The following is a 16,649-nucleotide window of genomic DNA, read 5'->3' as shown; positions in this document are numbered from 1 at the left end:
TTAATTACGAGCTAATTGTTCACTTTATTCACAAAAGCATTCTCCAGTGTTTAGAAAAACACCAAAACATCCTGAAAAAGGAAAATAATATTAGTTTCTATGAACTTTTCAGGATATGATAAGTACAGCAGGAAATTTTAGAAACAGAAAATTCCTTCAAATGAAAACTATTTGAACATTCTAGCCTATTATTTTAATATCTGAAATTAAACATTTATACTTTATATCTTTCTTACAAATATAATTTAGAATATATATATCTAATATATTGTTTAGAAAGAGCTTGTAAATGCACCACACTTAAAATGCTTCCCTACTCTCTTTGAAAGGAACATTGTCAAACATCTCTTGTGCAAGTTCTTTATTACATGGTTATAAAATACAAATATAAAAATCAGTTTTAAAAGATGATATATGTTATAATCTCAACATTTTACATAATACCATTTGATAGGATAGATGTAAAGTTCACAGTTCAGAATAATTTCCTAAACGCAAAAGAAAAAGCAAGGACATAAAGTATACCTTGGTTTGTATCATTCTCTGTGGAATATTGTTCATGGCATTGGAAAGCCAACCTTCAAGGCTTTTTGCAAAATTTCGAATGGCTTGGGTCAAGGCACCTAAACATTAAAGAATAAAAGCAGAATAAAAAAAGTATGAAAGAATATTAATGTTTGTGCTAGAATAAAAGAAAACGCTCATACACAATATCTGATACAGCACAGAACTTATATTGTCCTCATTGATGAAACTTTATTTAACATTATTCCTAACTTTTTAAAGCATCCAAGAATTATATTTTGGGCTTTTTCTTTTAAAGTTATTTTGTTCCCAGATACTTATGATGCTTTTTTGGGAAAAAAAAAGGATTCAAACATTTTTGCTTACAGCAACATATACCAGTTGTGAATATACTTAAAGAATTTTCTTGCTTGGAAAAAAACACTCCTTTCATTAACAGTTTTGTGCTAAAGGCTATGTATTTTCTTTAAAATTCTTCATCTTGTTCTTTCAAGCTCTTAATCTATTTTCATTTCTTTTATTAAAAAGAAAAATAATGCAAAGCTTTCTCTGTTTCTCTATGCATCTATTTACTTAGAATCTGTGAATTAGTGTAATTCTCTCTCATCCTTGTTGAAAAGGTAAAAATTAAAATTGTCTGAATTGAAATTTTTGGGCAATTATTTTCCATTTCATCTGGCAGGTAGAGGTAAAAGATCAGTATGATAAAATTGCTGTTACGGAAACCCGTATTCTTAAGATATTCCTAAAATAGCTCATTCTGTATCCTTGACATATCTGTTAAAACCTGAAATAGGGATAGGTCCCATGACAGAAGATCTTATGGTGGTCATAAAATAATGAGAAGCATCTTCAGTTATCAGTGATGACTATGACTACTTTATAAGAAAAAATCTGCTTACTGAGATTGCTATATAGTAGGAGACAGAATACTTTCCTTGTTCAACAAGTAATTCAGTTAATAGTATTTTACTTCCTCTGTGCCCAAGGCTCCATAATAACATAGAGGAAAATTATAGATATTTAATAGATAAGTGCCTGAAGCACCCACAACATAAAAGTAATCTTTGTAGGTTCTCTATAATGGGGTAGGTATCAAAATATGCTACTAGAAGAAACACAGTTATATTTTGGGCCGAGGTCCCCAAGAATATTAATAGTACTGATGGGCTTAAATTCCTTGGTTTTTCTTTCTGTGCTCAAATGAGTCTGACATGATTCTCTATGCTTCTGTTAAAACCAGGTTTTATAAATAATTTCAGTTACTCAAGTTATTTGCAAACAATATAAATTTTCCTATTCCAATAATAAAGACAACTAAATGTGTTTTTAAGAGATTTGTTTAACTGTTCAAAACTGGAGAGACGAGATTGGAATGGGCTAAATTTTGGTTAGGAAAAACACTCAAGCAGTGCAGATCCTTAACCACGAGGATCATCTACTGGAAACACTGAATTGGGAATTTCTTGAGAACTAATCTTTTGAAACCTTCCCACATTAGTCAAAAAAAGAAAAAGGAAAGAAAAATATTTTTCTGTTGTATTATGTGGTACAACCATGGAGGGCAGGCATGAATGGAAACGAAAAATAGTGAAAAAAATTAATAATCCCTTTTGAAACAGTAAAATTTTGTTCAAGGTTCATTTTGGCAATCTGCATTTTCCATTTTTCCTACAATTAGTGTACAATAATTATTTAATCTGAAAAATAACCCCCAAATCTATAAATATTACTTTAAAAATATTTATTATGGGCCTTGTTTTATCTAGATAAATTTAATGCAAGGGCGATTAGGTAAGAAAAGATATATTTTGCATTTTAAATAATTGTGAATTTTTACTTTTTCTACTAAATGATATTCTGGGCCACCTCTGGTTATACTTCTAATTGTACATTTAAGCGTTACCCATTGAGTGCTCATACAATTAATGTTTTTTTATTTTCAGATAAACGTATTTTAGAATATAGTAGCTTCAAGCTGACATTAAATTAGTGTGATGTGCAGACTTTTTTTTAGCTAAAAAAAGAAATCCCATCTGGACAGAAAATGGTAGAGTGAAGTGCTAGTAGCCAGGAAAATACAATTTTCAAAAATAAAATTAAGTTTGCTCTCTCTATAGGGATTCATGTATGTACAAAATTGTGCAGATTGACTCTGACAACTTTCAAAGCCTCATGAATGGATGGTTTGGAATTTAAATTCTATTCCAAAGCTGACTTGTTTCAATCTGCTCAAAATTAATACTAAAATGCATACAAGCAGAAGACAGCTATCTAAATTGTATTTTAAGCTTTACTTTGTTACACCTCATTGTAGAATGGGAATTAATTTTCCAAATTTCCTTGGTAGGGTGGTATATCAATGCATCTTATAATTTCAGGGAGACTACAACACTATTTGGGTGTTTGCTTAATGTAGGGACAAGCTATTTGACAGAATAAACTGGTTTTCAAATCAAAATTTGCAAAAGACAAAGGTCAGTGTATTGTGTACTTAAAATTATGGGCTTGAATTAAACTAAAATTGATACAAGATTTAAAATAGAGAACCGTTAAACTCACAAGTTAAAGTCTTATGGTGCTGTTATAGAAGCAAAAGATTTTAGAACTGTTTAATGAATACTGATGTTGTTGATTTGCCTCAAAAAAGAAAGTACTTGCTGACATCCCTTCTTTTATCTCATGAGAAAAATTTTATGTTGGTAGTAAGATGTCATAGGCTAATGAGCTACCCTATGCAACTTCTTATAAACATCTCTAGAGATTATCACTCAGAGCACAGGGAGCAAGAGAAAAACAAGGAAAATCCAATTCTGGAACATAAATCAGTAGAGAATTTAGCTAGTGAAACTTTCTAAAACATCACTTTTAATCAACCTTTAGTCAGGAAACTTGCTGTAGGTAGAGTAGAATATATTAGCAATTTACAAAATTGTGAGATAATGTCAGCTAATTTTTTTTTTACTTATTCCTATATAAATTTATGTGTGTTCATTAATATTACATGGAAATACATTTAAGCATACATTTTAAGGTGGCTGGGAACATATTAAAGATCTCATACCTTCTACTGTTGTCTATTGTTATTTAGAAAAAAAGAAAGTATAAGCATACAAATGTTAATATCTTCCCCTTTTGTTCTACTAAATTCCTATTTTCATATTTTCTAGCATAAGTTAACACAAATCATCTGTGAATAGTATACCTGAAGTACACAGTAGCCAACTTCACAAGCTATATGCTTGCTTTTACTTTATTAATGTCAATGTAGAGTAGAAACTGTCTCATTTCTTAAAAAGTTAAGGTCACTAGTGTGTACTCATACAGATATAGGCATAAAATAGTTTCAGCTGCCTCTAACAGTATCTGTGGTAGCGTTTATATCGATACTTGAGAAAATAGCTTTGTTTGCTACAAAGCAGTTTAAAAAGCACCATCACTTAAAAAGGTAATCTAACCTATGTATGTAATTCCCATTTTCTTCATAGTGGGATTACAATGCTTGTGTAGTTACAAAGATTTTTCTCTCAAAATGCCAGTTAACCATTACTGCTAATGGAAACTGCATTTGTAGTTCCTAACATGATGTAGGTGACAAAGTAAATGCTTTTAGAATGGAATTCAACTTCAGTGGAAATTAAGATAAATTCACCTCAAATCAAAAGCAACCATGAAGGAGGTTGGCCTAGCAATTACAGATTTCCATAATTTTTGGCTTTATGAAGGAGACTGTGTCCTTGGGTAGAATAATTTTTACATGGTTGACTGGCCTGCCAGTGTTCTTACAAGTAGTTTACTGGGGCTGTTACATCTACAGGTTGGCTTTATCAAAAAAAAAAAAAAAAAAAAGAAAGAAAGAGAAAGAAAGAAAAGAAAGAAAGAGAAAAAGAAAAGAAAGACTGAAAAATAGATCATCTTTTCCCTATTACTACAGTTTTGCTCTAGGCTGCTTTCACGCAATATTCTGTGTTGCATGTTTTCTATCTGGCAAATCTAAATGAAATTAGAATCATTCTAGATTGCAATGTCACTTCTCAAAACTTCCTGGGTGGAATGTATGAGAACAAAAGCATCCGTACTCGTCTGCATATAACTTACTAGGAATAGGTCTAAGGACGTCGGGGATGAGAATCTCCACCAAAGCCTGGTACATCCCATGGTCACAGTTACACATCCATTTCAGGATAGACTCATGTTTGCACAGAGTTATCAGCTTTGCTTTCGGAAGTCGACTTTCTATTTCACTCAGATTGCTGGTGTGAATAAATGTAGCAAATGAATAGATGGCAAATGAGGATAAAAAAGAAAATGGACTTTAAAAATAGTTTAAGTTTACCAAATATTACTGAGGTTAGAACTATACCACCATTGCACTGGTGCCATACAGCTGGCTATATTTACAGAGAGAGATAGACAGATATATAAAACACTCCCCAAGAGCTGTCTATGCACATTTGTATTTTCTGACGGTATGAAAGGCAGATATGACAGTAATTCCATGAGGATGAAATAACTACCACAGTCCCCCAAATCAATACAAATGGGAGCTATATACACACACTGAAACCTCAAGAGAGCAGTTCGTGGTTTATTTCTAGGATGGCCAAAACATCAATCTATTCACTTAATGTCATCAGGTAAGGTTCACAACTGGTATACATATCTCTAATTTATTAGTTGTGACATCTACTCAGCCATGAAAATGAATTGGAAAAGATGTTGATTCTGACCTCGATTCAGTAATGGTAGTGCCATCAGTTGGAGTAGAGGGAGAATAGCGCCAGAATGTTTGCCACAGTTTTTCTATCAGGCTAAATTGAAGATTCACAACAACGTCCAATATTGCCTAAAAAACAAAATGGTACCAGTATTACCTTACAGTATTACTTATGGGACTGTGTGAGGACAGTCTAACATGACAAGATTTTATATGGTCAAGTTCTCCCTTGGGGTCATAAGTTAACATGGTGAAACTACACTAAATTTTACCAAAGGAAGTGGAAGAAAAAAAAAGAAACTAGCTAGGAAGAAGATAAAGGGGGGAAAAATTCTTGGAAGATTAAGCAGGATAACATTCTTTTCATAATGTATTCATGCCACCCTCACTTCTACCTCTTTTTTCTTCCATTTTTCATTCTTGCTTTTCTTCCTCTCCTCTTTCCTTCCCTCCCTTCCTTCCTTCCTCCTTTCCTTCCTTCCTTCCTTCTTTCTTTCTTTCCTTTACCTACTGCTTCTTTCTGCCTCTATAGTTACTGTCACCCTACCTATTCTCAGACCTGGAAGGGTACAAAACATAGATTCAATCTATATCAGTCCTCTTTGGGCTAGGTAACCACTGGCCATCAAAGCGGGTGGAAGTGAAGGGTGTGGAGTTGCTTTTGTGTGGTAGATGGAGTTTGGGCTGAATTAGCTTTGTCTAAGGCAGCTGACCATAAGTTCCACTGTGTTCCCAGCCCAACAGAGGCTGGGGCAGAAACCATGGAGTCAGCAGGCCTTCAGTGGATACTGCCTCTCTGGGCATAGCATTCAACATTAAAGAGAATCCAATCCTATCTCTGCATACCTCCTTTACAGAACAACCTTAAGACTATCTACTTTTCAAATCTCGGGGGCCTTATCTCCTCTTTCTCCTTTTATATCTCCTAGAACTATTTCCCAGATGCATCAAAGACATTTTTTTTATGGTGCTTAAATCTACCACTTTCCCTATTAACTGTCAATGATGATATTTAATTTTACCCTGTCATTGCAATTAGTTTGTAAATAATCCTTCAGGTAAAAGCAGGCATAAAACTAAAGAATAACTTGTTTGTGCCAAGAACACATGATTTTGTGATTATTTTGGGCATTAAAAGACAGAAGTAGTCAGTATAATGTGATTGATGTCATCACCTTTGAGGCAAAGGTAAAACAGCCCCACAAAGATCTATAAAATTCATGGAAGATAAAAGAAATCAGGGACAATCTAGAGAGTCTATAAGAGTATTGTAGGCAAAAACAACAAACCATAACTTCATATTTGTTGAGTTTGGGCCACCTGTATAGAGCTGGCCCAATGCATGATACACACAATAACTGGTATGAAATATATTCTAAAAGTATAAAATGTTGCAAGTAGTTAAATATTGAAAATGAAGATAGGGAGACAAATTAATTTAGACAGTCCTCAGTAACAATAAAAATGCAAAATGCAAGCCCTGAAAATAAAGGGCATGTAGATGTCCCTCATCCCAGCAAAGATCAAAATCTTCTCCAGCAGCAAATTTTTGTAACTGCTTTCTCAATTGTAGCTTAGGCACATTCCAAGAGACATCTCTAAAAGTGTGAAACAACTATTAATACCTTATACATAATACCTTATATAGTTCTATATATGAGATTGCTGTAAGAACACTTCTTTTAACCTACATTAAAATAAAAAAATGTTTCAGCAACTTGTATAAAAAGTTATACTTGTTCCTTACATAACAAACTAGTGATACAAAAATATCTTTGATAAACAAATTGTGAGAATTCCCAATAACAGGAAAAGCAGGTATATTAATCTTTCTTTAAAAATATGTACTGTAGGAAATGTGAAATATAATTAGGCAAGTAAAGAATTTCAGTGTATCTTAAATTCAGTATCTCTTCAAATTAAATAATCTCAAATAACTCTTTCGAAAAAGACATTCATATCAGCTTCATTTGAGGCAGTTTTACACATGAATAAAACATTTTATCATTTGTCCACCTACTTTCAAATATGTTCAGACTAAAATATATAGGCAAATATAAATTAAAATAATCCATATTCTACTGGCTTAGGGCAAATGACTATGGGACTAAATATGAGATTCAGGCAGCTGTATTTCACAAGTTTTTCATATTTATTCAAAATGAATATTTATTAACAGGAAAAAATAATTAGAATTTTTCTTTTTTATATATGCAGCTCAGCCCTATGAGAGAGATGGTATGAACACTGGTAATTCTGAAATAAATGGGGATCATTCTGTGGACTGCCATTTTCCACACAGATTATAATATATGTCCCTATTTCTTCATAAAAAGTATATTTACTTTTGAAAATGGTATGTTAATAAAAATCTTATAATTCAAAGACTATTTTGACCTTATTCAGGGGAGTTTGTCACTTAGAATAATCTTACTGTATGTTTTGTAGCAATGTAAATAATTATGCTCCAACTTACATTTTTAATAAATAGGAGAAATTTTTTAAAAATCCATTATAGGGTGGGCACGGTGGCTCATGCCTGTAATCCCAGCACTTTAGGAGGCTGAAGCGGGCGGATCACTTGAGGTCAGGAGTTCAAAACCAGCCTGGCCAACACAGTGAAACCCCATCTTTACTGAAAATACAAAAAGTTAGTGGGCCGTGGTGGTGCATGCCTGTAATTCCAGCTACTGGGGAGGCTGAGGCAGGAGAATCGCTTGAACCCAGGAGGCGGTGGTTGCGGTGAGCCGAGATCACACTACTGCACTCCAGCCTGGGTGACAGAGTGAGACTTTGCCTCAAAAAAAAAAAAAATACATATAGGCTGGTTTGCTTAAAGTAAGGTTCACTTGAACACACAGGAATGAGAAATTGTTTAGAGAATCTTTATACAAATCTTTATTGAATAAGATGATAGATGTAGAAAGAAATAATTTTTTTCTATATACATAAGGAAAATCCAGAAATTCTCTAATATGGGTAAAAGCATAGTAGTCAAAGGAAAATGAATATTAAGTGCTTTCATCATTCCAAGAAATGTTGGGAACTGGTAGGGCACATTGAAGAACACTTCTGGTACATGCTATGTTAATAAGGAGAAAATCTGCCCTCGGTTGTTAATAATCTAGTACCCTTGACAAGCACTCAGATTTGTGCTAGCAATTCTTATTTCTGGTGTGGGGGAGAATATCTGTTAATGCTATGAGCTAAGAACCTCTTACCGCATACTGCATTGTCAGCAGTCAGGAGGACTGCCCAGGAAATTCAAAGGATTATCTTTTACTCCTAAGTAGATCACAAATATCCCTGGAATAAAGCTACTTAAATTCTAAATAGACTCTTCTTTCAAAAAGAGAAGCACTCAAGAAAACTCTTACTATAATCCATTGTCCCCTTTTTGCCAGGTGAGCTGTAGTACATTAATGTGCTGGCATGGAGAGAGCTCACCTCCTAGACAATGAAGCAAATTCTGATGTGGGATACTCAGAACGAGAGTAGGAGTAGGGCTAGAAAACACCAAAAGGAACCCTAATTAACCACAAAAGCGAAACAAACAAAACTGGAGCCTCAATGATCCCTGGAAAGAACACCTAAGGTGCTTTATTACACATTTCCAGAAATTATTTTAATAGAAATATACACTTATGATATAAAATTCAAAAGATAAAACAGGTCTGTTAAAAAGTCGAGTCTCTCCCCTCTAACTCCCAGTCACCCAGTTTCCTTCACAAAGGCAACCACTGTTAACATTTTCTTCTTCTTTCTCCTTCTGGATATATATATATCCATATATACATACATATGAAGGAAAAGGAAGAAACATACATATATACACATACATACACACACGTTATTTTTCACTCAAGTGAAATATGTATATATCATTTTTTGCATTTGCTTTTTCCTTTAACTTTATATCTTGAAGTGATCCATTTTGGTATGTGTATAGAGTTGCCTATTCTTTTGATGGCTGTATAGTATTCTACTCTAAAGATTGTATTAATACCATATTTTATTTATGCAGCTCCCTATTAGATAAAGAAATTATAACCAATCTTTTGCATTAAAAATAATAATGCAACAAATGCCCTTGTACACTTCTCTTGTCACCCAGATATAAGTATTTTTGTAAGACAAATACCTAGAAGTGGAATTGCTACATCAAAGGATTCATATTAGGATAGGCTTAAGAAATAGAGAATAAAACTTATTCTCACTTTTCTGCATTCCTCATCTCTCCACTCTGAGACCAGAAAGAAGAAAAATGAATTTGTTAGTGCTAAAAGATATGCTCAAAAGAATTAGTGCTAAGTTCACCTGTCCTTTAGGAATAAGCTTGATTATTTTATATTAGCAAGTTGTCTGGCAAAACCTAGCATGTGTTCATGCTACATTTGAAAAGACTTACCTCACAGTGCTCTCTATAAAGACTCTGCAGTGACTTGATATCCTCAAAGGTAGTGCCATCTGGCAGAGAAGAGATTTCAACTTCTCCAAACTCTGGAAGTGCTCGAGATGCATCTGTTACCATGACAACAGAACAGAAAAAAGCTATTGTGGATGGTGCCAATTACAGATTAATGAGGGAAAATTTAAGAAGACCAAAAAGAAAAACAAATTTTAAAGGTCAGGGGTCCAGAGAGCAAGGACTTTTTATATTAATATTTTACAAGTAAAACTAAGCAACATTGTCAGCACAAAATACAAAACTAAAGGGAACATTCTTAAGAATTTTCTAGAAACAAAATTTGCACTACCATTATACTGCAAATAGTATACTGCATATCAGTGTCTCTCAACACAAGGCCCCTATTAAAAGAAAAACATCTGGAGCTTGCTAGTACCTATTTTAGATATTTTTATTATGTTACTTAATTACATTAAAAAACTAGCTTTAAACTCATTATGTTAACTGTTATAGAGTCATAAACCTAAAGAGCTACAAAGCAGCTACAAAGAAAACTACAAAAATAACATACAACTTAACAACATTAATTTGATGTGATGGATGATGCTCTTGTCCTGTAACTAAGTTATCTGTTGCAACAAGGATCAGTATTGACTGCCGCAGCACAGGATCTTTTGGGTCTGACAGATCTATATCAACATGTGCTTTGTGGTGGCTGCTTCTCCTATTACTCTTCCATGTACAAATGATTGTGAAACTTTCCTTCACACAGAATACAGGGACATGATCTAGGCTTCCCTTGTGAGGGAGGCGTAATTTACATAGTAAGTCTCTCTCTGTTCTTTTCTTATTAGCTCTGGACAATTAATGTAAGACATTTTAGTGCCTGTCTTATCATAAATCCAGGTACAAATATGGAAACTAAAATTGCAGAACAGTATTTAGTTCTAGTTTTCTAGGTAATCCAGAATATGCTTAGTTTTTAAGATGATAATCGAAGTGAAATCACAAAATAAAATTCTTGTTGAATGACCAAAGGTCCACAAGAATATAACCCTAGGACTTCAGTCTGAGAAACACTGCCATGTTTTCAACTTCAGTAATGATCCCAACCTGAGAGTCTACTTTAGTTGTCTTTGTCAGAAAGTGCACATAGACACATATACACACACACAGACACATACACACAGTCACTCTCTGATACCTTCTACTTATCTTGACCTGTTATATGGAAAATATGCATGTTCATCTCTAGAAGAGTTGTCAATCAAATTAAAGTGCCACTTTTTTGCCCCTTTGGCTATGGCAAAAATATGCAAAATATGCAAGTTTTTCTTCCTAACTCTTTCAATAACAAGAAACATGTATTCCATCTATAAATTACAAAAATAGAAAGTACTGTGATTATTTTAAATGAATAAATTACTTTTAAAAAGTTTATAAAAATTTTTTTTCTAATCTGAGCCTGTGCATATATAACTTTATACATAGGAAATGAGAATTCTTTTTGGCACTTGAAGTTACTACTGAAAGTAAACAGCATAATTTTGATCACAAAAGCCGAATAATACAAATTCTGGAAAACAATTTCATAGCAATGAGTCTTTAATTCATACGCATAAAAGTCCTATATAGCTGGAGATTTTTAAAAATAAGCTCTAATAAACACGAAAGGCAGACATGAACTAGGACTGTTATACATATGATGTGCATAATTTTGGCACCAGAAAAAATCTTTCTATGTCATTGACATCTATAATAGACATTGCACTTGGAGAAAAGACTAACTTTTCAAAATCCTAGTAGCAACTAATATGCATTACACCTTAACATACCTAAAAACTGTTGATGATGTTGGCTTTGGGCAATTACAGTTTGCTCAACAGATGTGCCTGTCTGTTGACCACTTCCTGTGAAACCATCTGCAACCCCATCCACTTTCTGCATAGGCTTGTACCTAAAAATATTAGATGGAAAAAAACAAATAAACCAAATTATTCCTTGCTTTTTTGTACTACCCGAAACTCCCAAAGCATTCAGTTTTATTCTATCTTCTTTAATGTCTCATGATAGTTGTAGGATTTTTTTTCCTTGATAGTCTCATAAAGTTAGAATGCAATATTTTTTTCAATTGTGAAAAGAAAAAAGGGGAGAAGGGGTGCATGAAGGGGACCCATTTTTGGAAATCCAGAAATTTACCTACGAATGAAAGAATTATAAGGTATTTCTTTGGACAGCAGGAGCAAAGATGTCCATGATTAAGTTTTAATACACAGCTTGAAAGTAACTTTTAATGGCCAATGGATATACTGGAACTTTAATCTGAACAATGATCTAGGAGCTCAGGCCTGAGAAATGTTGATGAATGGCTTTCAATTAGTTAATATCTCTAAAACATGATCAGCCTGAAAATCCTATCATATTGTTTTTCATATCTCCTAGAACCTTTCCTGCATCTCAACACATTTATCTCCATGACACTTATCAACATCCTCAAATACAAAGGCCATAAGCATCATTTTGTAGCAAAATATATGCAAGAATCAATCTACAAACAGAGTTTATCAAATTAAAATAAAGAATCAAAGTCAGTTAAAGTTATGTATCTTCAGGTCCTAGTCATACAAACTTATGTATTTTCCATACAGCTAAGATTGAAAAAAATGTGCTTCAGTGGCATGGGGAAGAAGGAAGATGTCTTGGAAAAGAAATATCATATACAGAAAAAAAAAAAAAAAAAAAAAGCCTGGCCAGGTCTCCTAAGATAAGCAAAACAAAATAAGTAAGCAGCAACTGTAATTTCTTCTTTTTCTCTGATTCTACTTATTTTTCTTCATTTTAGAAATTTGGAAATAACAGAAAAGCATAAGAAAAAATTAAAATCTACAATAAACGTACTATCTAGAGATAACATTCACATTATGCTGTCTGGCCTCCCATTCTTTTTTTTCCCTATTTCTAATTATATTTACAAACAAACTAATATTCTCACTATCCAGACACTTGACCCCTACATTGATATTATAATTCCACCGCATCATTAATATGAAGTTACTATGAATAACTATGCCCCTAATATGTGAACAGGACATACTCAAAGATGCCTGCATGCTGACAACAGATATGAAGCAACTGAACCTGGTAGAACATCAAACAACTAATGCTCAGCTTGCCTTAGGAAATGAATCAATCTTGGATGTTATCAATTGCAACTCAGTTAAATGAAATTTTCCAAATAATTGCCAAATCTCTCATAATGACATTTACATTTATTTCTTATGTGACAGTATCTTACAAACAACTATGAAAAACAAAAAATAAAGTCAGAGGGGGAAGAGATTGGAAATCAGTACAGCACTCGTCATCCTTATAAATATAATTTTAGTGATGACTCCTCATTACCAAAAAATTGATTGCTGTTTTCTAATGAGAGAAAAGAACTCAGATCTAATCTTTTATTTAATGGAAAAACCTTCTGGGAGGTACTTTTCAACTGGGGCCATATCCAAATATAACAGAAGAGTTAGTGTTGTGATGTGCTAGATGCCTTGTTTATAAAAAATTTAATGTTTTTCTGATTTTTTTTCCTCCTTAAAGAATCATCTTTGAGAAGCAAAGAAACTTCATGAGGCAAGCACTTTGTGTACATGTACGGGAGAGCAGTTGCTAACCATTCTGTTGTAGCAGACTTAAATGATTTTAACCTTATTTTGTTCAGGAAAGTTTCTTTTCCTTATTGATTCATTCCAAGTTTCAACTGATTTTAGCTTCCCCTTTTCAGCTATGGAATTGTATCTCATTAATAAAATAGCCTAAAATTGTTTAACCATGTTTCTTCATTTAAATTAATGGAGTTTGGGATTCACAGAGCTTAAATAAAAGTGGTTAAAGGAATTTGAGTTATTAATATTTACCCTGGAGGAGGAAAAAATGAAAACAATTCCAATAGACTTCAATTACATTAAATTTTAATACAGGATTGCAAAGTTATTACAAGACTTTGCCCAGTTATGCTTTGTCACATTTCTTTGTCCTACACAGCATTTAACATACTACAGATGCTTAATAGGCACAAATATCAAGGGCAAATGGAATTTAACCATAAAAGAAAATGACTTATATTCCACTTAGACTGTAAGTTTTCAAAAGACAGATGTTACATCACAATCTAACTGCACACAATGCTTAGGAATACTATAGCCTACAAGCAAAATTGTCTGCTTCCTTAGGAAGATGGAGACAGCTGTTAGTATTGCAAATGGAAGTTCCTAATGAAAGGAGAGATTATATTTTTAATAAGGAATCAAAATCATGATGCATTATAATTAACATATGATTATACTTAATGACACTGAGTGGGAAACACTAATTAGAGATAAACTATATTATGTGGGAGATGAAAAATGCATCAAGATCAACTTTTAGGGGAAAGAAGGAGGTAAGTTGGTAAATTCTGGAGAAACTATGCAGGTCAGTACTTAGGAAAAGATTTTATAATACATAGTAGAAATAAAGAAAAACACAGAAAATATATCAGAACTTGGAAATGAGTGTTTTCATTCTAACCACAAGAGTAAGCGTAACAAGGTGAATAGTGGATTGAAAGATGGACAAAGATTGAGCAAAGACACACTATGTGCATTCATTCTTGGTTGCTTGGCTACAGGACCACGGCAAGCCAGAAGCATATGTTATGCCTCCTGGGAAAAGGTCTAAGGACAAAGTTCAGGATGGGTTTGTGCCATAAAGAATGACATCAAGAAGGTAATATGGAATACAGCGCATGTACAAGAGGGCTAATGTGGGCCTGTAAGTATGAGAGAGCTTCCAGGTAGTGATAACTTTTGCTTTTCCTGCTTTAAGTAATGAATCATGTTGTGGTATATCCACAATGTATTGTCTGGCAATGAATTGGAACTTAGAAAAAATCCCCAGAAATCAGAAATACTGGACTGAGAAAGCCTAGATCCTCATTTTCATGGTACCCTAACTAAGGAAAATATCCTATCTCTACCCTCACCTCTCAAGTTTGTGTCTTCCCAAAGGAGGGAGTTTAACAGGAAGTCAAGAACAATCACATTAAAAATAGGCTAAACAAATACCGGTAGCAACTGATTTTTCTTGGAAACAGTGGTTGTAGATTATATATCACTGGTTTTGAAATCTAAGTGCATATCAATATCTAGGTAGTATTTCAAAAAATTCAGGTGCCTAGGCTCACCCTAGATCCACCCCCAAAATATTTGAGAATGGAGCGTAGGAACTGGTTATTCTAACAAGTTTCTGAGGTATTTCTTAAGTAGGTAGTACAGCCTAATCCACAAGAGCCTGTTGGTCCCAAATAGATTCCTTCAGCCCAATGTTGTAGAAATACATCAATTAATATTAGAAAAACATCATTTTAAACAAAATAAGTCATTAATTTTTAACTTTTCTCAATAAACTATATTTGGAATGTACAATAAATATATTTGAATGAATAAACGTTTAAGGTAACATGCTTGATTTTATCGTATCATCAACTGATTTTGTATATACATCAAATCAATTTAACAAATATTTATTGAGCACATACTGTATTACGGGTAGGCCACTATAGGCACATGGTTTTTAAAATGCTGGGTATAAATATAATTTTTCCAAGATGTCTTTTATATTCTATTGGCTTACATAGTAATTCTACATTATGTTAACCTTGGTTGAATTTCAACTGACATTTTAGCATTGAAACATGACTTGTAGATTTTCTGATTCTCTATACTCTTCATAAAATAATCACCATAAACTTTATCAAATCTACCGTATCAGGAGAATAATAAATTTAAAAAAACAGGTAAGATTTCTATTGGAAAAAAAAAAAGTCAAACAAAAACCCTTCCTGTTGAATCCTTTAAAAATACTGAACTTTTTAATATTTAAGAGTATTTTCCTCCCTTTACTTCCATTTACTTTACGAATTAATTATTTTTAGATTCGGTTTTCCCAGAGTAAACTCTTAGTACTCTTTCATTGAGGGTGCTCTGAGAAAGACCTGTGCTTTATCAAATAACAAAACAGCACTTGGTTTCAAAATTAGTAAGAGGCAAATGATAATTTTAACAGCTTGCAACTCAATGGGCAATCAGTGCTAAAGTTGTTAATGATTAAGAAATAAAAGAAACTCTAATGCTTTAATAGCTGACTGTATGCATAAAGCCTGTCACTAACACAGAAAACTTAGAAAATAATTAGGAATCTTCCTCCATGGGGTTAGTCATAGCTGCTATTTAGGACTTGGACAGTTGTAACCCTACTGTAAAAGTAATAGTCTGTCAATCCCACACACATGGATATTAAAACAGTCCAATGGAAGGCAAAGAATGGTATGTATTTACCATTACATTCAACTAACAGCACCAGGTGGAAGGATTTTCTACAGATTAAATGAAACATTTGGAAAATCCTTTCAAAGTGGCTGAAAAATGCACATGCAAACACAAAATATAAACTGTATAGGCAAAAGGAGACATCATTATGTTTTGTAATTCCAGAAATTACACGATCATTTTATTTGCATGAATAAATAGAAATACTGAGCTCAGAACAAGGGCAGGAGGCTAGAATTTTCTACTGGAATCTTGTAATCTTCTTTGGAAAAAACTGTCCCAGAAAGTCTTTAGATGACTTCATGTGTGAAATGAACCAAGTGATATAAACACTAATGGATCAGAAGAAAATAGTAAATATGAAGAGTTCCATTCTTTTAGAATAGTAGCTAACTTTGATGTTACATTGAATATATTGATAATATATGCAAATGACTTTTAACATCAACCCTGCTGGTTAATGATAGGTATTCCATCTCTTCAATTCTTGTTGGTGGCTCTCTGAGTATTTGTCTCTTCATTAGCTTTACATCTATAATTGGGCAAGAAGAGGTGGAAAAAATTAAATTGAAATGGGCTATATGTTAATTGCAGCAGGTAAAGGAGGAGGTTGAAGCTGCTGGCGAAAATCAGA

General features: G+C 33.2%; 1 protein-coding gene across 10 annotated transcripts in view; it reads right to left on the bottom strand.

Annotated features, from left to right (window-relative positions):
• The window catches only part of RFX3 (regulatory factor X3), a 321,175-nt gene that overhangs the window by 47,096 nt on the left and 257,430 nt on the right, over nt 1-16,649 (bottom strand). For all 10 annotated transcript variants that reach the window (XM_063649555.1, XM_063649556.1, XM_063649557.1 and 7 more), the window contains 5 exons: nt 11,486-11,607; nt 9,651-9,763; nt 5,256-5,371; nt 4,624-4,778; nt 526-623 (listed from right to left, as the gene is read on the bottom strand). In XM_063649555.1, the coding sequence (XP_063505625.1) occupies nt 526-623; nt 4,624-4,778; nt 5,256-5,371; nt 9,651-9,763; nt 11,486-11,607 (604 nt within the window). The remainder of the gene's footprint in view (nt 1-525; nt 624-4,623; nt 4,779-5,255; nt 5,372-9,650; nt 9,764-11,485; nt 11,608-16,649) is intronic.

Source organism: Pongo pygmaeus, chromosome 13 (assembly GCF_028885625.2).
Source record: "Pongo pygmaeus isolate AG05252 chromosome 13, NHGRI_mPonPyg2-v2.0_pri, whole genome shotgun sequence".
Classification (NCBI taxonomy): Eukaryota; Metazoa; Chordata; class Mammalia; order Primates; family Hominidae; genus Pongo; species Pongo pygmaeus.
The sequence above is the reverse complement of the archived record's forward strand: the minus strand, read 5'-3'. Positions and strand labels throughout refer to the sequence as shown.